The sequence below is a fragment of the Enoplosus armatus genome, chromosome 5 (genome assembly GCF_043641665.1).
Source record: "Enoplosus armatus isolate fEnoArm2 chromosome 5, fEnoArm2.hap1, whole genome shotgun sequence".
NCBI lineage: Eukaryota > Metazoa > Chordata > Actinopteri > Centrarchiformes > Enoplosidae > Enoplosus > Enoplosus armatus.
Genome location: NC_092184.1, coordinates 1,530,796 through 1,558,467, shown reverse-complemented (window position 1 = coordinate 1,558,467; position 27,672 = coordinate 1,530,796). Strand labels below are relative to the sequence as shown.

The 27,672-nt window shown below is 42.3% G+C and overlaps 2 protein-coding genes across 3 annotated transcripts; one reads left to right on the top strand and one right to left on the bottom strand.

Moving 5' to 3' along the window:
• The first annotated feature begins 1,642 nt into the window (after positions 1-1,642).
• Positions 1,643-12,750, top strand: efhd1 (EF-hand domain family, member D1). 2 transcript variants are annotated; one of them, XM_070906411.1, is made up of 4 exons: positions 1,643-1,656; positions 11,135-11,282; positions 11,834-11,968; positions 12,616-12,750. In XM_070906411.1, exons 1-4 carry the CDS (start codon positions 1,643-1,645, stop codon positions 12,748-12,750), a joined length of 432 nt encoding a protein of 143 aa, XP_070762512.1. The 2 variants fall into 2 exon arrangements, with proteins under 2 accessions (XP_070762512.1, XP_070762513.1); XM_070906412.1 differs by lacking the exon at positions 1,643-1,656 and adding an exon at positions 3,999-4,331.
• Positions 12,751-24,493: 11,743 nt separating this feature from the next.
• kcnj13 (potassium inwardly rectifying channel subfamily J member 13) lies at positions 24,494-27,316 on the bottom strand. The gene is made up of 2 exons (XM_070906410.1): positions 26,800-27,316; positions 24,494-25,068 (listed from the first exon to the last, which is right to left on the bottom strand). The coding sequence occupies exons 1-2, from the start codon at positions 27,314-27,316 to the stop codon at positions 24,494-24,496; spliced, it is 1,092 nt and encodes a 363-aa protein (XP_070762511.1).
• Positions 27,317-27,672: the final 356 nt, after the last annotated feature.

Below are 27,672 nucleotides of genomic sequence, written 5' to 3'. Positions count from 1 at the left end.
AGAACACAAGGGCACACTGGACAGCTGGACGGCGGCCACAGGACTGCGGTGAGGAAACACAATGAGGAGGTGGCTAAAAAACAGGCACATTTTATCCAAAATAATCGAGTGTGGGAGGTTTTTACGGGGCTTTCGAGTTGGCCTTGCGTGGGCATGACGAGGATGACTCCTCGGACAACCCTGGCATTTTCAGGGGATTGGTGGATTTTGTTGTCTCATTAGACGGAGCACCTTTAAGACTGCTACTAGTTTTCGAGGGAAACATCAAAGACGAACTGTTGGACTGCACGCTGTCAGTGCTAAAGGAGCCAAGACTGAAATTTCCACCCACTGCCAGCTGGTGCTTGTGCAACGCTACGTCGACACCAGCAGTAGCATCCAAGAGCGGTTCATTACCATCTGGAACGCAACCGCCGACACAATCGCTACAGCGGCTCTGGAGAGGCTGAGCACCATACTCTCAAATGGACAAAAGGCCAAATGTATTGCCCAGGCTTAAGATGGGGCTACTGCAGGGGCGTGTTTTATATTTGGTAGAATAAAATTGTGTTGTCAGTGGTGTGCCACTTTTCCTGTAGCACCGCCTGTATTAGGGAACAAGGAAACCAAGCCCAATGTTTTCTAAGCCAGTTTTAAACGCTGCATTTATTTCTGATAGAATTTTCTGATTTCCCTTGGCTTTCCATTAATTTGGACACAACTGGAGGAAGTAGTTGATTCAAGCCATTTTGGTTGCGTCTTTTGACACATAACAGATATTCCCACTGCTTCACTTACGGGGTTAGGCTCTGCAGTGTTTTCGTAGCAGCACTGAAAAATGAAAACATGCCCCCATATACCTATTTAATGACATCCCACTACCTACCACCTACCATTTTCTCACACAGTCACTGACACAACAGAAATAGATTTCTCTTCATTGGGGAAAATGATTTAGAGTATTGTGAGCAGAAGACTACTGTATTATTATTATTATTAATAAATTATCGTTATTATGCCAATGACATGATAATAGTACGGTTAGTACAGTTTTAATAAAAGAAAAAAAAAATCCCATAATTAGCCCACATATCATTGACAGGTTAGGTTTAAAAGCAGAGACCAAAATTCCAGATCTCTCATTCTGCGCCTGACCTTTGACAAGAGCAGAAGAGTTGAAGTGATAAGCTGTTGGAAAAATGAGTTCTGCCGCATCACCGCGCCGGGAGGAATACCTGGTGACAGTAGGCAGCGACGTGTTGATCCAAGACTATGGTATGACAGACTTAACCACCATAAGCCCTCCTGGGACCCAAGGAAAAAATTTTTTTTTGGGGTGTGATTTCCTATATATTTAGTGTTAAAAAACAAAAAAATCTTACAATTTAGACTTTTTAAAATTAATTTTTAATTTCACAGCATGTCCATTATAGTGGCCCACGGGACCATTTAAGTTTGAAAAAACAGCCAAACCTATAAGATAAAAAAAATGAACTTTACATTGCATTATGGCAGTAGAGTGATATCAAACCAAGAATTTGATTAAAAAGCAGTTAAAAGTATTTATCATTTTGGATTGGGTCACTTGGTTGCTGGATGCAAGGATGGTAGCATATTTTCTATTAAAACTGAATGCGTTGTCATTATATGTCCATGCCGTTTGATGGGTCCCCTTGAGTGTGTTTATTTGAACAGCGAGCAGCAGAACTAAAGTGGATCAGATATATTTATTTTTATTGTGATTTAGTTATTTGTCAAACCTAAACCAATCTAGTTTTGTTCTGCATTTCTTCCTTTGCAGGTTTTATTTTTCAATAAGGTGTTTTGCAACTGCTTGTCTCCTGGCAGCTGACACCGCTTTGGGGATTCGGTTCTAAATCTATTATTATGACAGAAAAAACAGCAATAAATGAATGAAAGGCAATAACAGGAATGATAATTAAACCTCACACAAATCTAACTGGATTAAATGTAGCCCGGTAGCGGTGCATCATTTGGATAAATTGACCCTACTGCACTCATAAGTACAAACTTTGCATTCTTGAGGCAGTTTGTATATATTTCATGACACCGCTTGGGAAATCTTTAAACTTCAAGGATCACTGATCAATATCACTGATACATAGCAATATGTCTGCATTATGGGTGTTACATTACATGGAATTACCCATTTACTGTAAAAATATATAATTTATATTATTTTGTTACCATGAATATCAATAGTGGCTAATTGCTGGAAATGAATATATTATCCTGGGACTAAATAAAACATACGCGCTGCTCCTGAGCCCAAAGAGGACGACGTCTTTCCTGCTCATCCCTGTCCGTCTCTGTCTGCTCATCTGAGCCTCCTGCATCTTCCTCCTCCTCTTCTGTCACAGGTTCAAACTTCATCCTCGTCTCTGTCATCATCCGACATGTCCAAATCTGAATCTCCCTCAACTGTCCAATGTCAATAAAATGTGCTTGCTCCTATGCCGTCCATTTTGGATGGGAAGAAAAGAGGAAGGTCCCAGCATCCCAGCCTATCCCAAGACATATCACTGGAAAGCCCAGGACCTCCTCCTGGACAATACAGTGGGTATTGATAGCGTAGCTCAAAAGATTAAAAGGAGAGGCATGTGAACAAAATGTCCACTACATAGGACGCAAGTCAATGGACTGGGTCTCAGGAGGAGTGGGCTCATTATCACAGCTACAGTTTATCCGACCCATGAACTAATTAGATATATCATAATTGCCAGAAGAGGAACACTCCTTTGTCTATTGAAGATATTAAAGCCAGTTTAAGTGAATGATATCAATTGTGTTAACAACAAAAACTTGATTATACACGATAAATATATTCTTTTGAAATATTGTACAAGTCTAAGACAAAGAGGACACAGAGAGACTTTGGTCAGGAACTGCATTTCTGTTTATTGTTATTGAATTATATACTTCATATTACTTCAGTGTCTCAAAGGAGTGATGGAGAAAACTCATTTCTTCTTCTTCTTGCCTTTCTTGACTTCCTCTGCTTTTTTCAAAAACCGCAGAGGCCCCGGCGGACCATGCAGCCTCTCCACCGGGCCTGCAGCTGCAGGGTCAAAGGTCACGGGCCGTGGATCAGAATTAGTGGAGTGGATTAGCGGAGAATGTAGGACGTGGGAGAGATTGTGTCAAAATTCCAATGGGTTTCAACACAGACATGTACGGTTGGTGATGAGCAGCGCACAGCAGATAGCGTAAACATTTTGCTAGCATGGTGCTGTCCCAAAACTCAATATCAATATCAATAATGGCTCATAAATATAACTGTTGTGTTTCGCGAGGCATGCGCTTTCATTAATGAGCGGGCAACACCGAACTGAGAGAAACGTACAACAACAATGATGTTTCTCCTACTCGCTTTGTTCCAGTTTATTCATCGTTCACATATCTACATGTGTAGAAAATCAGCCTGGTGTGTGTTAGTGGGTGTTATAGTTCAATCCAAAATCAATCAATAAATCTTTAGTGCCTGTGATAAAAAAAAAAGTAAAAGTGTTTTACAAATGGATACAAATGTTTTTTTTTTTTTTTTTTTTTAGCTGAAAACACTAATAATAAATAAACAAAAGTAATGTTTTGTGATCTATTGTTATTCCCCTTTACCTCCTGCCAGTTTTTAAACAGGTCATTTTATGTGGAGCATTACCGCCCTCTTCTGGATTAGGTGAATCTCAAGCCAACATTTTGCTCTTATTGTATCTTTTTACACTGAAAAGGGGAAAACAATATACACTATTTCGTTCTATTTTTTTAATTATTTTATTTTTTTGTGCAAAATCTAGGCGCTGGAAATTAAACGGTGACCTCAGAAGCCAAACAATATCACATATTTGGAGGGGAAAAACATTCCTGTGAGGAGGTCAGTAGAAAAAACCCCCCAAAACAAACTGTCTTATTCTGAAAAAAAAAATGCGACCGGAAGCACCGTCCTCTCCCTTGTCGGCGGGTCACAGGCGGTTTGACAGCGGTACTTAAAGCGGCTGTCAGGCTCCATTCTCTCTGACAGCCTCGGTGAGCAGCGTCGTATCCTCAAGCATGGCATCCGATGAGCTGGCTCGGAAGCTGCAGTCGCGGCTGGCCGTCACGCAGGAGGCTGAGCCGAGGCCGGAGCCCGAACAGAGCCCGGTGCCGCCCAGACCGCAGGAGCCGGAGGCTGCCGGGGGCGACTCGTCCTCCGAGCTGTCCGCCAAGCTGACCCGCAGGCTGGACATCAACGAGGGCAACGCTGCCCCGCGACCGACCCGCGTCTTCAACCCCTACACGGAGTTCAAGGAATTCTCCCGCAAGCAGATCAAGGACATGGAGACGATGTTCAAACGGTAAGGCTGAAAGCGGAGGGTTCTTTTTGTTTGTCGATTTTACGCGTGGAACGGCGGCCCGACGTGTTTACTTGTCGCCGTGGGGATTGGGACTGAATGAGCATGTAGGGCAGGAAGCTCATCGGGATGAGATTAAGCTGCTGCTGCTGCTGCTGCTGACGCGGAGCCTCCAGGTGCGAGCACTCTGCTGACTCGGACGGACTCGCTGCAGGCCCCTCTCCGCCAGCAGTCCCTCTTCTGCTTGTACATCGTGTCCATCTGATGCTCGCGTCGTAGTCGAGAGGAGAGACGCGTCAGCTGTCCCGGTATTACCCACGTCCAATGAAATTAAGGGGGTTGAGGTTTGTTGACAACCCCAACTGGTCAAAAATAACAACTGGGCTGCTACGTCACCAAAAGGCTAATCTAATGAGTCAAAAAAATCTGAATACATGAATACGTAATAGAGTGAATTAGCAGGGTCCCCCCCCCCCCCCCCCCCCCCCAAGGGCTCAGAATGGGCCTTTGGGGGGGGGGGGGGGGGCTATGCACGACAAGTTGCCTATTCATGGATTGGAGGAACCTGCATGTCCCAGTGGACTTTGCGGCTATTCGAAAGGCTAATGTTTCGGAATAGAGCTGATTAGATCTGCCCCCCCCCCAACACCTGAATTTAACCAAACCAAATTTCATGAAAATCGCTTCGGATTTCAAGAAGATCCGGGCGATTTGTGCAGCGAAGCCTGCATCTCTCGGTACACGTTGCATTAGATATGGACCGCTCCAGACGTACAGTGGCGATGTACAGCAGCACCCAGTGAGCTATTTCCCTTTCTATATCTGTGGTGCAAAACACTTGACAGAATTAGCTAGCTAGCTAGCTAACTAACTGTAGTGCTAACCACTCTCTGCACCCTACCATGAATACTTCGATGCGCTGAAGGTGGTTTATTTCTCAGTTCCTCACTTGTTTTATTTTCTTAGTTTAAAAATATGTAATCACTTTAGGGCGGCATCAGACAGTTATTTTAATCATCAGTTAACCTAAAGATTAAACTTGTTGATTTGGTCATTTTTCCTAGATTTTTGTGCTTCCACTATGGCCTGGTGCCACCGGTTATAGCGATGTCATTGTGGTAATGTGGTATACGATCGGGAGTCTACATGGGGTGTTTTATTTAAAAAAAAAAAAAAGAAAAAAAGAAAATTGACCGGATGCTCTATGCCGTTCCTGTGACCGATTTCCTGCCTGGCTCACCTGGGATGCTTCTGAAACGCCCTGCAGCGCCTTTTGGCAGAGAGTGACTGTCGCTGCTGGAATGGGACGCTGCCCTGCCAGGTGGAATCAAGGGGTGATGCTCATATGTAGTCATCACGTGACCTCTTACACGGCTCTTCTATTCAAGGATTCCGGCTAACTTTTAACGCAAGTAACTTGCATCAAGTTGCACTTGCGGCAGGCGAATTCCCGACTTCTCGCCTCCGTTGGCTGTTGCTTCGACTTTTCAAATTCGCGCTCTCTTTGGACACACAGTTAGGCCGCTGGGGCACCACTTTAAGGAGCTTTTTTAGTGTCTTTCAGCTCATAGTTTAGGCTTTACAGCCCCCTGGTTAACTGTTTTAGTTAGTAAGTGAAAAAGCTCTGAAAACTCCATCGTACACTGCCTGCAAAACAACAGACACAAAGCTTGAGATTAGTTGCCATAACCATAATCCAAACCCAAACTTAACCATACACTAGTTGCTAGCACAGATATTGCTGAAAGCAAGAATTTAAGTTTAACACCGCTTGGGCTCTACGCTGATCATTTAAATTGATCAAATGATTTGAGTTGAAGGGGAGAAAAAATTTTTTTTGAATTTATTTGAATGCTCTTTATTTATTACATTATTTATGTATTTACGCTTTGTTGACGCAACAGATGTTGGTGACATTAGCTGATTCTGGGACTTAATAGTTTACAGTTTTCGTGTGTTGGAATGCTTTTCAACCGGAGGACAAGGGCAACCATTGTCTTTGACGGTTTCCTCAGGGGCAGACCCTGCCCCATGTGACAATAGTATCTTTGTATGCATGCTGCTGGAATCTCAGATCAAGGCTCCTTTGTTTCTACACGAAGAATTGACTAAGCTTGATTGAACTGTTGACAATTCATCATGAGTCACAATTGATTACTGAAGTTCTTTGACGCTCGTTCAAAATGAATCTGGAGCCGTCATTGAAGCAACAAATTCTTACAGTTAAAACTAGCTGATGAGTTACGGGTTACGGAGTTTATTTCTTTTGGAGACAAACATAAAGTCATGTTAGCTGTGTCTGAAGGCTTCATGTATCTTCTGGGCGGGCCGCCCAGGTAGGAGCATATGTATGGGAAACACTGTGCAGCAAACGGATCAAAAGTCATGCCGTCAGGTTTTAAAATGCGTATTTTCTGAATGGAGTTTGGCTCGATCACGGCTACGCTATGCTAACACTGTAGCTACTCCATCGGCTCTCACAATAACGCAATTGAAATGAAGAATTGGCATAAATACAGCAGCGACGTTATTATTACACATAGATATCTACTGTACTGTGTAACTTTAAGATTGAATCACCTCACTTGCATTTAAGATGTTTATTATCGCTGACAGCAGCTGTGCAGCCATATAAATAAAGTACTACCAACAACAGATTTTATGTAGACTATCACCTACAGTGTCTTCTTAACACATTTTGCATCTTTTCATGTACATAATCGTGCCATGTGACAAATTCACTTTGCGTTTGGTGCGAACACACCGTTAGTATTGTCGGAAGGGCATGAGAGGTTACTGATGGTTACCGACTAACATCTGCACAGTTGCATCTTCAATTTAATTCGCTTTGTAGTTGGTCAGTAAAACAAAAGATATGATTGGCTGGTCTGGGAATTCCCCAGGTAGAGCTCATTCAGCAGACTCTATACTTTATAAGATATTTCGGCTTCTTGTCCTTTGACCTTTGCCGCATTATATTTGGGTTGGTGGTTTGTCAGATGATGGTGACTGCCCTTTCCTGAGACTGTCCTCATTGTTTGGATTTTCACTGAATTTTCCCCAGATGGAGGATCTAGACTTTCACCACAACCTGGTTTCTAACCTCCACATTTTGTCATGTAGGAGGTTCAGTTACCCCTGTTCCAAATCTCTTTAGTCTCACTTCTTTTGCTGCACTGATCCCATTCACGCAGTCCACATTCCCATGGGGCATCCACCGCCTGGTGACCCAGTTTTCCTCCTCTGAGAGCTTAAAGGCGCATTTCACTTTTCAACATTTAATCAGGCTGTAATAGATGAAGGATTTTGAATCACTCAAGAGCAAGTTTTGAGTATTTCCGGATTTGCCCGTGTATCCTGACGGACGTGCCAAAGGGATGATGGTAGGTCATCGAGAAATAAGAGCATCTTTTACCCCATGTTTTGAAATGTGACGATGTGATTTGGTGGCGTACATTGTTTGCGCTGCATCAGAGAGCTCTTCGAACTGAGCTGAACCGAATGGGTCATAATGGGAGAGATGGAGAAGAACACTAGCTGGGAAAGTGAGTTCCCTCGTGCCAAAAGCTCAGGCATCTATAATTAACAAGGAAGCTGCAGAACAATGAGGCTCAGTCCAGACTGTCGCAGGCAACGTGGCATCAGTTCCAACTCAAATGAAGTGCAAAACAAGTTGATGCAAGTTTTGGATTTAAACGGCACATTTTCAGGTCCTCAAGTTCCATGTGGTATCATTGTTGTACTAGTTTTATCCTGTATAAATACATGTTATAGAAAGCCCTACACCTACCTTGTAGCTGTCAGCAAGCAAACGTTGTTTTGTTTCTTTGTTCTTCAGCACCTGACTCAACAGTGTGTGGGTCTAAAATCCAAAATGGTCCAAAATGAATAAATATGCAAATTAGATTTTTTTTTTTTTTCCTTTAATCTTAATTTGTAAAAAACGCACAGACTTTGCAAAAACAACAATCATAGGAATGGGGATAAAACAGGGTGACATCCAGAACTCGACATGGTCATCTTAGGTAGTTATTTGTTGCAATAAAAAGGGGGTGAAACGTCATGATTGACAGCTGAGATTGACTGTGGGGTGCTCGCGATTAGGTCGGGCGGGTGTATGGGCGGGACCTCGATACCATGGCTCCAAATGACCACCGCATCTGGCACATTTTGGCTTAATTTTTGTACAGCGGGAGGAAGTGGAGACGCGACGTTCATCTTTATATGCAGTCTATGGTCGGAATAATAAGGGTATAATCAGGGTAAATCTGTCAAATATGGCTTGTGTGTTTATTTGTCTGATTGTGTGTGTATCGGAGAGAGGGACAAAATGCCAATAATAAGAATAATAATACATATATATCGAAAAATACATAATAAATAGGTAATGAGGGAAGAATGATACATAAATAAATAGTTTATAACTGATATTTAGATATGTCAGCTGTTGTAGTTTAGGTGTAAGAGCTGTTTATTCCACTGTTGAAGTATCTGGAGGTGTTGGTGTCACCAGCAGTAGGGGGAGGTTGTTGCCTGGGTGAGGATGTGTCTCTGTGTGTATGTATACTGTTTTTTTTTTTGTTTTTTTTTAACAGACATTTACATCTCACGTCGTGAGCGACAGCTGGCTTCTGAGTATATGGTGGGCATGTCAGTCTGACGCACCAATCCTTGACTTGGCTGGATGCACTCAACTGATTCTGAAAATGTGTCAGATTTGGTATCTAATTCTCATCGGCCACAGGCTGTGTTCAGTCATTCTTTGTTAATATTATGAAAAGTGCCCTGAGACAACTTCTAGTATGATTTTGCGCTATATAAATAAAATTGAAGTGAATCACAAAAGGCTTCAAATTTGCTTTTTTTTAAACAGGCCTTTGGCAGGCGAATCATTATTAATTAATGATTTAATTATCAAGCGCAATCTGGATCATGCGTTTTTTAACGGAAAGTTGGCCAGACCACGATAACAGCGCAGCAGTGTCTATTTGGGTCAAGTTTTATGAGTGAAGCTAGAGGAAACGAGAAAGTTGCCATTTTGTTTTATTAAATAATTTTGAATATGTTGCTCGTCAGTTGAATTCCTCATGCCCTGCCATATTTTTAAACACTGTTGGTGATTTGAACGTTTGAACGGCACCCCCTGGGACAGCAGCACCAAATCACGCAAATGGGCCCAAATATATATAGCAAAGACGCTAGCTCCCGTGGTGGAAACAGTATTGGCAAATCTCTACAACTGGACACATTTCTACTGTAGCACAGTATATACCGTCATATCGCCCAACCCTGTTTCAGTTCTTATTGTATTGCTGCCATTGCCCCCACTAAGGTAAATATAGTTTTATTTTTTTTGGAATGCCATTCTACTGACCTGGTCAAGTAAAAGACATTTAATATTCTAAAGAGTACGGTCTAGACCTGCTCTACATGTCAAGTGTCATGAGATGACTTTTGTTGTGATTTGGCGCTATATAAATAAAATTGAATTGCCTCAGGTAAGAAAATAGCACCAAGGAGAAATTGCCTTGCTTTAACATTTGCATTCAATGTTATACGTTACCCTGCTAATTATTATTATGTTTTGTTAGCCTGCTAAAATGTTGTTTTAAATATTTTATATAAACAAAGACAAATGTAACTAAGCCAAGCCAACATGGTCTGTTGTCATGAGGTTGATGCACTGTAATGATGCAGTTTTACAAACCCTCTAAACAATACAGGGCTCGAGCTTAAGGACCTCCCGATTAAAAATAGGATCAGGGAGGATGTAAGCTAATTTTGGGACAAAGTTGGGGGTTAGCACACACAGTTGTCAGTAACCCTCCTTGACAACATACACACACAAACGTCACCGTTTGTTATTGACTGTCAGAGTGACGTACTATGGCGATATGGCATTTCAAGAAAGTGCTCTAAATGATGCTGGGTGTATTTGATTTTTTTTTTCTAGGGCTTTTCTCCAGAGACTTTTAATTTGGGTCGGGTTTCAGTAGGTGATGATGTCATATCAGGCTGATTGTTAACAGAGCTACACGAGGGACCAGGTTCTCGTGGCCTTCACAAGAGCTAGAATGAAACAATGACTTGGTTTCTGGCCTGAAGAGATTAGTCTCACTCTGGGGTCAGCAGGCCTGATACTTCAGTATGTATTCACACACACACACACACAGTTGCTGAAAGCTGCTATAAATACTCTTGTCAGACACAAGTCTCTGCGGGCTTTGCCATCGGCTCATCCAGTTGGTGATAACAGCTGTATGCTTGTATCTCTCACAGTCACATGCTTGTGACTGAGGCGAGAGCTTTAAAAGGGAAAATTCTACATATTCTAGAGCTGCTGGTTTGTACTGATGTTGAGTGATAGAGGGAGAAGAAATACCGGTCCCTGCTCCAACAACAGTCCCAGTAGCTCAGAATGCAGCCGGAAGCTGGATTTGAGCTTTTGTGGCATTCGGAGTGATGGCGTAGTGGGTGACGTAGCAGAGTGAGGGAAAAGTGGGAGAAACAAACATTAGTTTTAATTAATAAAACATTATTATAACACACGGTATGAGTTCATACGGTGCTGTGTAGGCTTGTTTGTTTTTCTTTAAACCAATCACAATCTTCTTGGGCAGCGCTAAGCCCATGATGCAGCGACGGTGCCCTTGCTAAATAGTGTCGGGGGGGGTTCCAAATCTTTCCATTATCAGCGTGTTGGCTGCCAGCTCAGAGGTTGCCGTCGCCAGACTTATCCCAGCAGCCGACATCCGGCGAGTCAGGCCGAGTTGGACCTAACGCTGTGTGGGTTTTGTGGTTTGTAGGTATGACACGGGTAAAGACGGCTTCATCGACCTGATGGAGCTGAAGCTGATGATGGAGAAGCTGGGAGCTCCACAGACCCACCTGGGCCTCAAGAACATGATCAAAGAGGTGGACGAAGACTTTGATGGCAAACTGAGCTTCAGAGAGGTGAGAGTGTGACTTTGGTGTGTCCTGTTACTGTACTGCATGACCCAGTATTCAATCATCATTAAATACTGGGTCATACAAAGCTATAAGTGCAATTGTTTGTTCTTCTTGTAGAGAAAATATACCGTCCAGTTGGTTTCATATGAGACAAACGGTTATGATTTGCCTGACCTGGGCCAGCTGTCGGATTAGTCTGTTTCCCAGGCTACATTTTGGGGGTTCCTCTGGCCCTGGTTTTGTCGGTGTTGATTACCTTGCTTGCCTCAGTTTAAAAAGTGTTCATGCTGTGAAGACAGGTGGATTCATACTCTTTGTGTGGTATAGAGTCTGAAACAAAAAATAAAACCCTTCCCCTCATCCATCCGTCGCTGGGTGGTGAGCCTGTCCTTCTGAGGTGACTCGTGAAGTCGCTGGCCCGCAGGTGTCCACGGGCTAGCAGGGAATGGAGGGTGATGTTGAAGTGTGGAGAAGGGCAAACTGAGGCGACACGGTTTGTCACATGGACGCTGCAAGGAAACCGTCTTCACTGTATTTGAACTCCCTGCCTGCAGTTCCTGCTGATCTTCCGGAGAGCAGCGGCCGGAGAGCTGCAGGAGGAGAGTGGTCTGATGGCTCTGGCCAGACTGTCTGAGATCAACGTCTCCACTGAGGGAGTGATGGGGGCCAAAGACTTCTTTGAAGCCAAGGTACTCTGTCTGTACTATATGGTGTCTTGTCCTTACTCTGACATTTCATCTTCAGAGTGACAGTATTTAGTCTGGCCTTAGCTTCTTTCGGGCATGTTAAACATTATGACTTGTATTTTGACTTAATTAATAGTGTTGGTCATCATTTCAATCATTTAACATTTTACTAATTTCTAGACACAAATGGACAATATATTTATATTATACAGGTTTTATTACAGTGCACAGGACTTGAAGGCTAAGGGCTCAAAAGCAAACATTCAGGCCAAGGACAGAGGTTCCCAATTTTAAACTGGGGATGTCAAGTCCGAAGAACTCACCATAGACCTCCAAAATAAAGTTGAGCCTAGGCATAGATCTGGGGAAGGAGACAAGCGCTGAAAGTCTACAGGACAACAGTGGCCTCCATCGTTATCTTTCAACAGGTTACGTAGCTCATTTCCACTACAAGGGCTGCTCGCTGACAAAATACAAGTGTTAACATGAATAGTCGGGAACATGTGCAGTATCAAAAGATGCCATTCACTTAAAATTTTGGATCAGTTTTGGATCAGTTAAACAGCAAAGCGAGGCCCGGCCCTAGACTACAAGTATGAGTAGTATGATTTGTGTTGATGGGAGGGAATGCTGTCATTGTGTGTTGCCAGATGCAGGCTGTGTCTCAGGGCAGCAAGTTTGAGGCGGAGATTCGAGAGGAAAAAGAAGAGCGCAAGAGACAGGAAGTGGAGAAAAAACAGAGACAAGCCGCCTTCAAGCAGCTGCAGTCCACCTTCTGCTCCTGACCCGCAACAGTGGGCAGATAACAATCCTGACATGCACGGTCAGTGTTAATGAGATTTTAGAAACAGCTTCACTCCACTTATACTTTAACCAATGTCATCGCTCAGAATTTGGCACTTTATAACAAAAATATTAATAGATGCATTAAAGTAAATACTTGAAAATACCTGATAACAGTTTGTTCATACCAGACTTTCTGCAGCTGTTCCACAGGAAAAAATAAGGCAAAAAAACCCCACCACTTCATAGTAGTATTAAATATTTAGTGAACTCTCCAAGTTCATGGAAATATCATATTTTTATTGTGCATTTTTGTGGATTTTGTTTCTGTGTCCCTCTGTACAAGAACAAGAGTTTTCATCTCAAGGGAATTTGAACTTGTTTAGGCTAAGTGAAACTGTATTCAGTATGTTCTGCATAATTATGTTGTTTGTGAAGCGTTTTTAATTTCATGTTTGGTCACGGTTTGTGTCATCCTCACCTTGTTAACACTGTTACAGTGGGTGTAACTAAAACATCTACTCTACTGCAATCTGCAATGTAATAGAAATAGCATAGTAATAGATAATCGTATGAATAACTGTATCGTAATAGCATAATAACAGTAAGTATTAACATCACATTGTTGGTGGCAAATGAAGCCTTATCAGCTTCGGGACACTGACTTTGACTCTTGGCTCAGTTGGCTGATCCAACACTAAACAGGTCGCACTCTGATTGGCTTTCGTGAAACGTACAGTCTGTGGATGAAACAGTCTGGACCAGCTTTTGATGATTTGACCTACTAAGGATACACTCCCTGGTTTTGTTATTGCGCCCAAAATCCCCCAGTGACCACTAAAGCTCGACTGTGAACTGTCAAGTTTCAAAATCTGGGAGGTTGTCTTTAAAGGAATAGAAGAAGGATTTTCTTTCTTTCTGAAAGAAAGCAAATTAACTTGTCTAAAAGAAAGAAAGCAAATTAACTTGTCTAAATTCTAAATTCTCATGACCCCAGCAATTAGACAGTTGACAAGTTGTCATGTCAATATTCTATTTTCAAGAGCATGCAATGCATGCAGTGCAAGTGTATTATATAGTCTAGAGAATCTAATATATTTTACATCAGTTTAGCTTATTTTCCATGTAAAATAGCTCAGTATTAGAAAGGTCCTTCTACCCTGTATGCATAACAAGGGACCGAAGCCGGGTCCCAGCCTCAAGGTCGGGAGTCTTAGCAGAAATAGGGGTCAGGCTTCAGGTGGTTTACCTCTAAAAACAGAGTAGACCTGCGGTCTTAGCTGTAGGCAGGATGTTTATTCTTCATCTGATTCATCTAAGTGACATCTTTTTTGAGTGAGTCTTTGTGGAAAGGCCTACTGGATTGCCAGCATTGTTGGTTACTCACTGCGACATAAGAATTTGTATTTGGTTGTAGAGTGTTCATTTGTGGCTTCTCAATGTGTATGGAGTGGAGGTTTGAAAGGGGTACTCCAGTGATTAGACCCCCCCCCCCTCCCTGGCAAATGCTTAAACTCCACAGCCTCACTTTGTAACGCAGGCTTTATGTCATGAATTTGTAATCTGTAAGCCCGATGACATCATTATGTTGTCGTCAGGGTTATTTTCTCAGGCTTGACAAAGCTCCTCGAGACCCTCAGAGAGATACATTTCAAGGGTTCTTTCAAGTCGACATCCTAACACTGAATACACCAGAAGGGGCCAGAATGACTGTCCCACTCTGATGATCTCAGAGTCTGTTCTGACATGTTGATCACCCCTATAGGCCTTTGTCCTTGGACTTTCCCTTGAAAAGGGATTCAGCTGTGGATCGCTATGGTAACGCTCAGTCACTGCATGCCACAAATTAAGACAGCAATTCCCAGACGGAGCGGTTCATATTTTAGTGAGAGAACAAAGCCCCGGTTCTGCACTAAACCAACTTCTTTCAGCTTCAGTACATCTCCAAGCCAGAAAAGTGAGAGACATGCATGTTTCTTAGTGATGTGGTCTCAGGAATCTGTAATATCTGTTCTACAGCTTGGTACAATAATGAAAAGCACAGGGTGACATGTGTGACTCAACAGGATGTAGTTAGCTTAGCACAAAGACCGTAAAGCAGTGGGCTAGCGTGGCTCTGTCCAAACTGAAGAAATACCTTACCAACACCCCTAGCTCACAAACACTTTTTTATCTTGTTGGCTGTTTGTGTGCAGATCAAACAATGTTACCACACATTTTGTGGTTTTCGGGGGAGTCATGTGCAGACATTGTTGGTGCAGTGACTGCACAGTGTCACAGGGCTCTAACTATATATGCATTATATGAAGATTAAACAAGATACTACATGTTAACCAGTGAGCTTTATATGTGCTTTTGAAATTTGGACAGAGCCAGGCTAGCTGTTTCCCCCTGCTTCCAGTCTTTATGCTAAGCTAGGCTAACCACACCCTGAATCTAGCTCTGTACTTTACACACAAATGTTTTTTTCCCCCCTTGACATTAGTGTGCAGTGTTACTAAACTTTAGAAGGACAGTGCCACAAATGACACCACATCCGCGATAACGCCAAACCTAAAAAATGTGTAAAGATGGCATATTCACGTCCAGAATGTGCTCTATTCTACACCTGATGACTGACTGTGTCAGAGTTTGTCAGCCTTCGGTATAGAGTGTTACAGGGATTTTTGTGGGCCAACCCGGAAGTTAGCATCGCCCTGGTTCCCTCGACAAAAAGCCAAAGGGATTTCTCCATGGGATTTTGGATTATTGCAGAAAGCTCTGTGGCAAACAAAAGTTTATACTTCAACGTTTTGTTCAGCAAGATCCCATTCAAAAAAAAACCCATTGACTTCGAGACGAGGGAACCGGAAGTGTAAAAATGCAAACTAATTTCCCGGGTTTAAAGACTCATTCCTGCAGCACTCTCTAGGAGATGTACATACAGATGTACTGTATTGATATTAACATATCAAATAAAAGTAAGAGAATTAATAAATATGCAGCATAATAAAACTGAAATATGTTTATATGCTTGTCACATTAAAAAAAGAAAGAAATTCTACAAAAGAAATTAATTAGAATTTGACAATATCAGTTATATATCCCTAACCCCAACCCTTCACACAACTATTTGACAACTTTGTTATAAACCTTGGAACCTAAAACCACCTAACCCCCTAAAAAGCTGAGAAACCCTGACCAAAGCAGTGCTTGTTGTCATGTGTCCGGCCCTTTATCTATTCTGTAGTAACGTATTTAAGTTGTAGCATGTTCGAGTTGTCATATAACAAAACTACTGTACGTGTCACATACCTTCTTTGGTATTTGTTGTGGAAACTGACAATGTATTTTTTCATAAATAAAATAGTATATATTGTTAATTGTTTTAGCAGAGACATATAATTTGCCAAATATAAAAAAGGTCAGTGAAATATATTTTTGGGCACCTGTAAAGATATCGTGTTGTTATACTCCCTGTCAGGATGGAAAAGTTTGACTTGATTGCAATAAAGAATAAATAAAACTGACATTAACAAATACTGAATTCATCTTCTTACTTATGAAGGAGGCTCACCTGAGATACATGGAGGAAACTTCCTGTGAGTCAACAGCGCTGTGGAGGACCACAAGCGTCATGTAAATAATTATAAAGCATGTTTATTAATCGTTGTCTAGTTGGACAATAAAAACAGGAATTAGTCAAATAATTAACAAATGAATATATGAATTAGTCAATAAATAGGTCCAATTGAAAAGGGTTGTATTAAAAAAACAACATGAAACAGTTAATAATGCATCATTTGTTTTTTTAAAGATTATTCTTTCTGGAATCGAATCCGGGTCGCTGCAGTAAGGACTCAGCCTTTGTACATGGGACACCCGCTCTACCAGGTGTGATACAGGGCACCCCATATTAAATCATCATGAATGAATACCTAAATCAAAATCAATTTGAAAATGCAGTTTTGAAAAGAGAAATAAATAACTGAATTCACAAATTGAACTAAGAGTTCAGGTTTTAATCAGGCATTTGAAAGGGCTACTCCCTTTTCATTTAGAATTTTTGCCACACTTTATTTACAAAATGTACATCTTTATGTAACATATGACAGACAAATAGTGTGCCATTATCAACACGTCTCTCTAAAAACAATGATCCTGGTAATTCCAATTGTAGCGTTTGTGAGGGGAGAAATCATGTTTATATACCAAAGAGCAACAAAAGAGTAACTGTTTATGAAGATTGGAGAGCTTTACAGGAAGTGTTTTTATATTGTAATTACTTCTTTATAAAAGGACTGAATGACCCCCTAAAGCTTCGAATACACATGTTGGAATAAAAATATGCATGTTGGAATTAAATTCCATAAAGAATTTGATTTTTTATAGAGTGAAAGGCTAAAACAATCACAAAGAATAGGGTTCATTTTGTCCATTAATAACAATGCAAAAAATGTGGGATAGCAAAGCATCCAACAAAAACTGCAACCCAAAATTCCTGTCATTCCAAACCAAGAAATGCATCTGCATTATTTGACATTCTGATTTCGAATTGCCTTCTCATTGATTTCTAATAAAGTAAAAGACTTCTGTGAAGACTGGTCTTGCGCACATGCTTGCTCATTTCTCCTCAGGCGTCCCTCCTCATTCCTCAGAGCAGAAATAGGGACATTGGAACGGCCTTCATGACGGCGGACCAGAATGATTTCTGGGTTATGCAAGAAATGATCTAATAAGGGAACTGGGATGTACCCATTGGCATTCGGGCAGTAGCACTCCCTAAAAGTTGAAATTAAAACAATTTGGTCGATCTTAATCACCTATTTATTAAACCTCATTGCTGAAGACAGACAACCCTCTGGCAAGTGAGTTAAGACGCCGACAGTACTCCAAGTCCCTGGCATTTATTATGAGCAAACCCTTGTGTAACCCTCTCTTCACTGATAACCTTGTTATGTGTGAGGAACTCTATGTGCTGATTCGGCTCTGAATATTTAGGTTATCAATATCTAAATATTAGCACCTTAAGTCCTAATCCACAGTTCTGACTTAGATATCCAGTGTTTAGCTCCAAGTTTCTTCAAAATGTTCCCAGGTTCTATAAAGGAGATTGGCAGTAGCAATCCTTCAAAGAGAGTGATAAGACCTCCACCACACAGAAACACACACACACACACAATAATTGCTTCTAAAAGGAGTAGAAAATGTATTTATAGAAGGTTATTCATTTGCACTTCCAAAATGTACCTTAAACATATAATTGTTTCTCTTTCAACAAAACATGTACAAGAACCTCAGTTCTCAATAAACCACCTTATAGTCTGTTTCAGTGTCCCTTAAATAAAACTGATGGTTGGGCCCAACAAAAAAAACAAAAATAGATAACCTCTGAGATCTCAGGAAAAAAAAAAAAAGATGGAAAAAATGTGATCCTTCTTAACAAGATTGCCTTAACAAGGTTCCTACCACCCCTCAGGAAGGTGCGGCATCCAAGCGTCTCCAAGGCTCTCCCAAGCAGCAACGATGGTCCAACCAGCAACAAGGACAGCTCCAATGGTCGACAGAAAATAGTCCCTCAAAAAAAAAAAAAACAGTGTGCAGAACAGTCAATATATACAGTCAATTTTCACAGTTTCATTATATCCTATAATGCTTCTTACTTTGACATAGAGAGCATTAACAATAAGAAACACTTAAGTAACAACTCTCTTTTTCCTCCTTTGAAGGGAAAAAATAACACACATTTTGGCCTATTACATCTTCAAACACACACACACGTTAACTTTAAACACAATTTTCAAATACACACATATTGCCTGCACATGCTTAACTAGCCGCGCACGTTGCACTTAGTTTAGCCGCCAGGCCGCCATTAGGCAACAAGTGCTAGCGGCTAAATAGCACAGCAACACACTGTGTTTCGCGTGCAGCAACATATTTCAATTTCATCCTGACTGGTTTTGGTTTAGCTCAATTCTTTGAGTAAAATGTCACTAGCAAAGTAAAATAAAATTCAAACACACCGTACAGAACCGAAAATGCTAATTCATTAGCTTGTGTAGCTAACTCACCGGGATAATGAGTAATGACGACGGAGTTTGTTTTTTTTCCACACCTACAACCGCTCTTCCGTACAGCCACGCCGCAGCACAACAAGGGTCTCCGCTGATAAACACTGCCAGCTTCACCTGTCCAGTCCCACGCCAAGTGTCTCGCTTCGCAGTCGTTCTCCCCGTCTGCGAGTCTTCCTGACTCCAGCCGAGCTTCCTACACCTGCCCGAGCAACGTGCTCCCGCGGCGACTGTGCGTGTGTGTGTGTGTGTGTGTGTGAGAATGTGTATTCGGGGTTAAAACCGAATTTTCACGCGGCTCTATTTTACTAACGGTGCATTCACGGGATGCGCGTAAATCTGGCCACTAAAAATAACCTGGGTTACACTAGCAAGCGTGGTAGCCCGTTTGTTAGCTTGTTAGCTACATCCTTTGCTAATCCCACTAAATCGGGAAACACCGCTTAACATTATGCTTTTCGTGCCATTTTTGGTAAGGACCTTGGACCACACTGAAACTCCTAATCTGCTCCTAAATCCTGATAAAAAATGCTCGTCATAGACACCAGGGTTTTTTTTTCACCTACGCAACATACGCGCCCTCTTTTTTGCATCTGGATCGTCGCCCTCCAGGAGATTCTGCCTCTCCTCTCGTCTCTGTCTCTCTCCCTCTGCGTGTGTGTCTTGTTTCTTTCTCCTCTCTGTGTGAATGGTGTGCATGGGTTTTGCCTTTTTGTCTTCATTCATCACAGTCCAATGCATGTTACTAACTTTATATCTTCCCCGGAGTTTCTTTGTGCTTTCTCGTCTCGCAGGTCGCTGTGGATCGTGGTCCTGGTACGCCTGGGTGCTGCTGCTGCCATGGGCCTGCCTGACTCTCATCACTACAGTTATTATGTTTAGTCGTAGTTCTGTTACTATTAAAGCTGTTATTGCTATTATTAATCTTAGCTATTATTACAGCTGTAACTACTGTTATCAGTCATATTTCCAGTATTATTATAATTATAGCTGCTATTTCTACTGCTAGTGCTGCCATACATCTCTGCCTGTCTGTCTGTTTCTCCCTCCCTCTCTATGTCTCCCTCTTTCTCTCTCTCCAACCCAACCGGTCAAAGCAGATGACCCCCCCACCTAGAGTCTGGTTCTGCTCGAGGTTTCTGCCTCTTAAAAGGAAGTTCTTCCTTGCCACTGTCGCCAAAGTGCTTGGTGGGAACTGTTGGGTCTCTGTAATAACATTATAAAGAGTCGGTCTAGACCTGCTCTATTTGTAAAGTGTCATGAGATGACTTTTGTTGTGATTTGGCGCTATATAAATAAAATTGAATTGAATTGAATTGAATTGTCTGTCTGTGTAGTGTGTCCTCTTCCATGTCTCCATGGTGGAGAGGAGGCTGTGTCGTTCAGGTGTGTTTGGCAACACTTGAGGTAGTTCAGTGTCCTCCCGGATCCATTCTTCACATATGTTACAATCTATAATTGTTGTCATCATGACTGTCCATACTGTTATTTTACTGTGTTGATCTGTTCTGATCTGGGGGGGGGGGGGGGGGGGGTTCCTGATCTGAATCGAGGGTCTAAAGACAGAGGGTGTCCTATTCTGTACAGATTAAAATGAACGCCTCTAGTTTCACACAGGTAAATTGATCATGACGTCCAATAGTGCCGCCACGTGGTGTGTTCTCCCATTTGAGCTGCTGAGCTAGGTGTGATGACCCTGATCACTTGAGGACAATAATCAAATGGACGTTACTGACCTCCCGCCAGCAGGGAGAAGCACACATCCTCCACGCAGCGCAGTATCTGTAGTCACCATGGTAACCACAAGTCCACAAGCTAAATTAAATGATGATCCTTCTCACTTCCAAGCTTGTTTAGAAAATATTTATTTCATGTAATGTACACTGTACAAAGGCACTGGAGCATGTGAGATGCATTGAGATCTCGTCCTTCACAATCACGTTTTGTGGAACATTTCCTCTCTTACGTCTGATATTGCTACATGATTTATTTTAAACCACATAGATAACACAGTGATTCTCTTCATAGCAACAGCCTTTAAAGGAAAATACTCATACAATACAAACACATATTTCCTACAATATTTAGACTTCTTCCTAACCTCCTAACTGTCTTTTGCTAACATTTAGTATTGTACAAATTGAACGTAAGACATTGATTTCTGCTTTGCATAATGATTTAGGCGATGATTTTTCAAAATAAAGGCATTAATCTACAAATCAATCAGCAGTCAGTATCATTCTATCAGTCGCTGCTGAGTCATGTGTCATTCCTCGCAGGTCAGTATTATATTAGATAGCTCACTTTAAGACGTGGATGTCTTTGTTCCAAAAGGCTTCAAATGGAAAAACCTTAGCAGCTTAATATTGACAGTGGAATTACAACCATCTGAAGGCTTGTTGTGATTGTCAGGTCATGTTGGTAGTCTACAGTGTAATCCGTTGCAAGTCCACAAACATCAGTAGAGGAAACCATTGATCAGCAACATGAATTCCCTTTTATAAAGATGACAGAAGAGTCGTTGCACTCAGTTTGGTCCTCATTGGTACTTGCTCTTTCAACACGTTCGGTATACCTGCCATACCTGCTATTTCCACATTCAGTTCTACAGGGCCGGGCGCTGAGGCTTGTCGACTTCAAATGGCCTTCTGTGTGCCGAAAGTTGAAAATATTCACTTCCATTTCATAAAAACATTAAAATCCACTGGTGTAATGCATTGTTGAACACCAAATGAATTATAAAATGCCATGAAAACCACAACAGTGTTTAAAAGCATTCACTGTAAATCACATGTACTTCACATTCCCGCTGGGCATTTTCTAAAGCACGCTTAATTTGAATGAAGTTTTAATTTCACGAATGTCCGTCTGTTTGATCGGTTGGTCCATCGCTTTGGTCCACACACTCACACTGAAATGTCTCAACAATTATTTTTGATGGGTTTCCATGAAATTCTGCACGGACATTCAATGTTCTCCTCAGGATGTGACCTGATGATCCTCGATATTTCACTTTGTCCAAAAGTTCAGTTTATGACCAAACACCTACGAAACGATTGACCCTCCCATCAGCCTCAGCTGTACTTTGTGTTCAGTGCTAATTAGCAATTAGCATTCTAACACGCTAAACTAAACATAATCTGCACGTTAGCGCTGGCATGAATCCAAACGTCCGGATTTTAAATGTTCAGATCATCAAAGTATAAGGAAGGTTTTATTGTGCACATCAACCTTTACCCTCTTTTATTTATATTTTCTCCCAACTGGAGCGGCTCAGCTGTTAAGCCCAAAGGGTGGACATTTGGATTCAGCCATCATCGTGAGCATGTTAGCATAACTTAATGCGGTCTCGTCTTTCAGGCAGACACTGGGTTTTATTTGCTATGAGAATTAGCATATAGCACTGCATTACCACGCAGCACCATAACCTTGACTACACTGAAAGGAGACATGATGTTGCTGTTTCAAGTGTCCATGAGATGTTTTTCACAGTGAAGTGAAATGGAGTGAAAGCAGTGGCCGCCCGGAGGGTGCAAACAACACGTTCAACGATGCAGAACACTATGGTATTCTGTGTGGTGTCATGGTTCTTTTAAATGTGACCGGAACTGTGGAGCTTATCCTTCAGAGGGTGGGGGGTTGGGGGTGGTCTGGAGTCGATCCCAGCTGACACATAGAGACAGACAACCATTCACACTCACGGTTACACCCTCAGGCATTTTAGAGTCACCGATTAACCTAACCTGCATGCCTTTGGACGGTGGGAGGAAATCGGAGCATGGAGGCACGGGGGGGGGGGGTGGGGGGACCAGGCAAACTCCACACAGAGAGGCCCCAGCCAGGTTCAAACCCAGAACTTCTTTGCCGACAACTGCACCACCTGCCACCTTGTGGAGCATTCAAGTGTGACATAATGTGCTGCCTATAGAAGTTTATAACTACCCCCGACTCCATCTGCCTGGTGCCACTTCCATTCATCATTACTCCTATCATAGTTGGTCCTACCCTTTATTTAGTCTGCGGCACTACATGACAACCTATGGGCAGATGTTTATTAGATCTGACTGTGGTGAATCTGAATTTGTAGTTCAGAGTTTGAAATTGTGCACAGTTCATGGTTTAATTTGGAATTGAACCCATGTTCTTAACTCGCATGGAAAGTGAATTGTTTGTGAAAGTGAATTGATCAAACTAAATTTCAACAAATCCCATTAGACGCATTTGAAGTTCAAAACTGTGATGGCAGAATGATTTCAAAGTCAGGTACCTACTTTCTGAAACACTCCCCCCAGGGACCGAGACGGGCGCATGCAAACTTCAATCTTCATTCAATCATAGATAAATCTACATTTTCTTTTTATGCGATCATAGCATCCTTCAGATTATTGTCAACAAAGTCAGAAACGTTCCGATACATGTGGGGCTTTAAGATGAAGTTTACGCCGTTGAAAACAGCTGCCTGCCGCTGCCGGAAACCAGGTGGATGAGGAGAGACTGAACCAAACGCCAGATGTGCTGCAAAACCTCGACAAAACAAAGCTGGAAGTTGGTGATAATTCTACGCGGGTCCGTCACAGTGAATGTCCACTTTCACGTTACACATACTCATTTGATTCAGTGTTAATAATAACATTTTGATTATTGGAGCTGAAGTGGAACTGAATTTGAAATTGATTGTGCCGCCACAAATGAACATTTTCAAATACAGCTTGATCATACTGCAATCCAGTTACAGAACCTCGCACGAAAAGTCATTTTGATTCGATTTAAAAGAAAACTGCGGTTTATTGCAACTTCATTACAACGGTTTTATCATCGCGGCTCTGGCCATCAGTTCTACCAGGTGTGACAACATTGTGCTCAGCGTAGTAACTGCTGAGATCTCAGAACATTGCTGAAATTAAGTCTAACATCGGTTGCGAACAAACAACAACAGTTACAGCTAAGTTACCAAAACTGAGCACACCCATAATGTGGCTAGTAAGCCCACATCGTATACAGGAAAGCTGTGAGTGCAAAACCACAGCGTAGTGGGCCAAAGCTGAAGCCGACAGTGGGTCTGTCAACTATAATGGATGTTTACAACACACCCGTTTTTCAAGTTTGTCTAATGTGGAGTTTTGTTTCCAATCTGCCTGATCTTCTCAGTGCTTGTGTTTCTTGCCCTGCTTGGACGTATTTCGTGGCTTGGAAGTCGATTATTTATTTCTCTTATTGACAAGATGTCAGTATTTGAGTGCATTAACTGGTACAGGAAGAACTGTGGCCATTGAGCCACTATTGAATGTTTTCATACCCGATGGCCAGAGCGCCAAAAATAAAACCCAACTTGCAATAGACCGTATTTGTTCACACTCAATTCCCAGAGATGGCGCCCCCTGCTGGCCAGGCGCTCCAACCAACGCAACTGGATATATTGATGGATGGGAAGCCAGTGGGGGGATCATACCCTGGTTGTTGCACTAGGCGTCCCTTGTGCAACAATCCAAGTGATTGGAGGGAGGAGCTGAGTGACGTCTGCAGCAGCATCCATGTCTGATATACATTTCAATTAAAAATGTTTAAACATAAATTCAGATATGCCAAATTAAATCAAGAACCCCCCTGACAAAAATATCTGCCCCATTGTTACCCTCCTCAGTTATCCCTCAGAAACTCCCACTGTCCCTATGAGACCTACCCTTCAGCATCCTTACTCCATCCTGTCACTGCCATCACCGTTGATCTGCACCACACAGTCCTTGTTCAAAGGCTCCTTTGAGTGGGCCGTGTCAAAGTGCTGGGTGCTCACCATGTATCTCCCCCGAGCATCCAGCCCTAAGGCGGGAACAAAGCGACGGTCAAACTGGATTTCTTGGCGCAGGTAGGAGGTCCTCTTCTGGCAGGAGTCGCCAGTTCCCTCCTGCAAGGCTGACAGGAAGACCACCAACTCAAAGTGGTTGGACATGCCCTCACACAGGGCAGGGTAGAGGGGGCTCCGGCGGTCCAGGGGGTGGTAAAAGGTGAGTGGAAAGATGAAGAAGGGACAGGGCTGCTGGCCCAGATGATCCAAGTGGAAGTCCAGAGATGTCTGGTGCAGGGCCTGGCCTTCGTGCTCCTCGTAGAGCACAGCACTCACCTTTACGTCCACCAGAGGTCGCTGCAGCAGGTTGGTGGCTCGGAGCATGAGGCACGTCTGGCCCTGGTGCTGGCCCACCACTGCCTGGGGGCTGAACTGGATGGCTCCAGCTCGCTTCTGGGGACGTGCAATCTTGGCTACAAATGCACCTGAAGGTTAAGACAATGAGATATGATGATGATGATGATGATGTTTTGATCTTGTAAAATGTTTCTCTCACGCTGCTTTGCAGTAAATTGCAGTAAAAGGAATCAGAATGACAATAGCAGAGAGAGATAAAGAAGCACAGAAGTCCAATTATGGGTCTGTCTATGTTGTTTGATTCGTCTTTGATTTTAATTTGCTGTCTGATTTGTGCCCCCATCCAACATGTTCCTGCAGGTCCATATGGGTCAGTGTTGGACCTGTGTTTGGATGCCATTATTTGACGTTTACAATGTGGTTGATGACGCATTAAACTTGTTTATACATAGGTTATCTGTTACTTAACACAGGTATTAAACATGTTTTTACCATACATTAAATTATTGTTTTTAAACGTTTTTTCCTCTACATTTTACAGCTTCTCTGGTATCATACTTGTCTGTGTACAGTATATGACAGGTGCAGGTGATAAAAAAAAAAAGCTTAAGTAAATTGTTAGACCTTAAAGTCATCCAACTACAATAAGAAAGACCTTTACTTAAGTAAAGGTGTCAATACCACAAAATACGTAGTCATAAGCACAGAACTTTTATCTGTATTAATATATTTAAAGTACCAAAAGTAAAAGTACTTGTTCCTCAGAAAATATGTCTTCCATGATTGATACATTATAGATAGAGCAGCAACAACAACTCATAGACATGTGAAATGTGGCAAAGGGCTACACACAGCTTTTGTGTAAGAGGCCGCGAGCCCAAAGCTGGGGAACTACTGGTTTAACAGTGCGTCATTATTATTTTTTTTAATATTAGAATTTTAATCTGTAAAGTACAAGTACCTCAAAATTAAAAAAAAAAGTACAGTACTTGAGTTAATGAATTTAGCTTCTTTCCACCACTGTTCTGATGACAGACTGTATGCGTATTATCAGATAACTGCACAGTCCCGAAATAGCGTTTTCATTACCAAAGCTGCAGCCTGGATTGTAGAAACAATGAGGTCATACTAAGACTGGTCATCAATATAGTATCAGAGAGGCTTCATAATGTTTGGAATAAGGGAAGATCTACAACACTGTTTATTAGCAGAGCTGCAGACTGTAGAAGTGGTCCATTTTTATAATACATCCTTTACCGAACAAAGTGCAAAAATGACCACTTTTATAATAACTCACTGTGTCACCACAGTCTTGAATTGGATCCTTCTGTGTAAATGCAATACCAAGGGTCGCCCAGCAGATGTCACATTTTGTCTGCATCAAAAGCTTTGACACAGTCAATTATTTTCAGCGCAATTGCCTCATAGTGGTTCAGTGCTTCATAAACCTTTGAACCTTTCATTAAACTTGTTTAGGGCTTAAACATGAAGGCTAGAAACAACCCATAATGCAAATGGAATGGAATGGAATTAAGGTAAGGGAGGGTTTGGTTGAGGTTAAGCATCACAGAAGACAACTGGTTGGGGTTTGAGCTAAGATCGAATCGATGGGGAAATGGACTTGGACACAACACTCAAACACCTGCTGTTGTGAATATGTAAATGTCTGGATATATATATAACACTTTTCAAATGTAATGTCCTGAAAAAACTTCTTAACTTTTGGCCAATATGGCAATTAGCTTCAGTTTCGGCTCCAGTTTGGTTCCCATTGTGTCCATTAAACTTATAACTGAGATTGTGACGTCAGATTTAATGATGTTTGTGATGAGAAGGCTTAAGGAATAGGGGAGCTGTACCTGTGATGAATGCTTCTAGCATGAGCCCCAGCAGCATCTGCACAGCCAGCAGCGCTATGGCACTGGGGCAGTCCCCACTGGGGAACATGGTGCCATAGCCGATAGTCAGCTGTGTCTCCAGGGAGAAGGAAAAGGCAGCAGTGAAGCTGGTAATGTGCTTCACACAAACCACATGCCCCTGTGGGGGGGAATCATGATCCTGCACTGCCAGGTCTCCGTTGAGGTGGGCCAGCAAGTACCACAGGCAGGCAAACAGCAGCCAGTGGGCCAGGAAGGAGGCACAGAAAGCCAGCAGGACCCATCTCCAGCGAAGACCCACCAACAGTCCCCACAGGTCCTGCAGGGCCAGCAGCCAGGCTCTGCCCGAGGCCCCGCGCCACGAGCCTGAAGGGCACAGAGGGGGGCGAAGGGCGCAGTGTCCGTCTTTGGTGACCAGCCGCTGACGGGGTGGAGAGGACAAGAGAGGAGAGGAGGAAGCCTTACCACCCAGAACACCACTATTGGATTTGGTTGTCATGGTTGTAGGTGGATCTCAAGCCGGATAAATCAAGGTGAGGATGATCCTAAAACAAAATGACAAAAGACACCCATGGATATTTCATAAGGCGGTGGGAAGACCAAAGCTGTCTGATTTATGTTGTATGTTGATGATGATGTTGTATGTTCTTAGAATGTTAGCTCAGAGTTAGGGAGCTCAGAGCTCAAACCTAGCAGGACTTTTCAGATGATGAAAGTAGTAACTGGAGTCAGTTAAATGCTTAATCTGCTACAGCTACATTGGCTTGGTTTTACACTTTTGTCACTACCCGTATGAATAAACAACATGCAAATCAGCCTTCTTTATCTCACTTTAGTCCAGACTGAAATATCAAT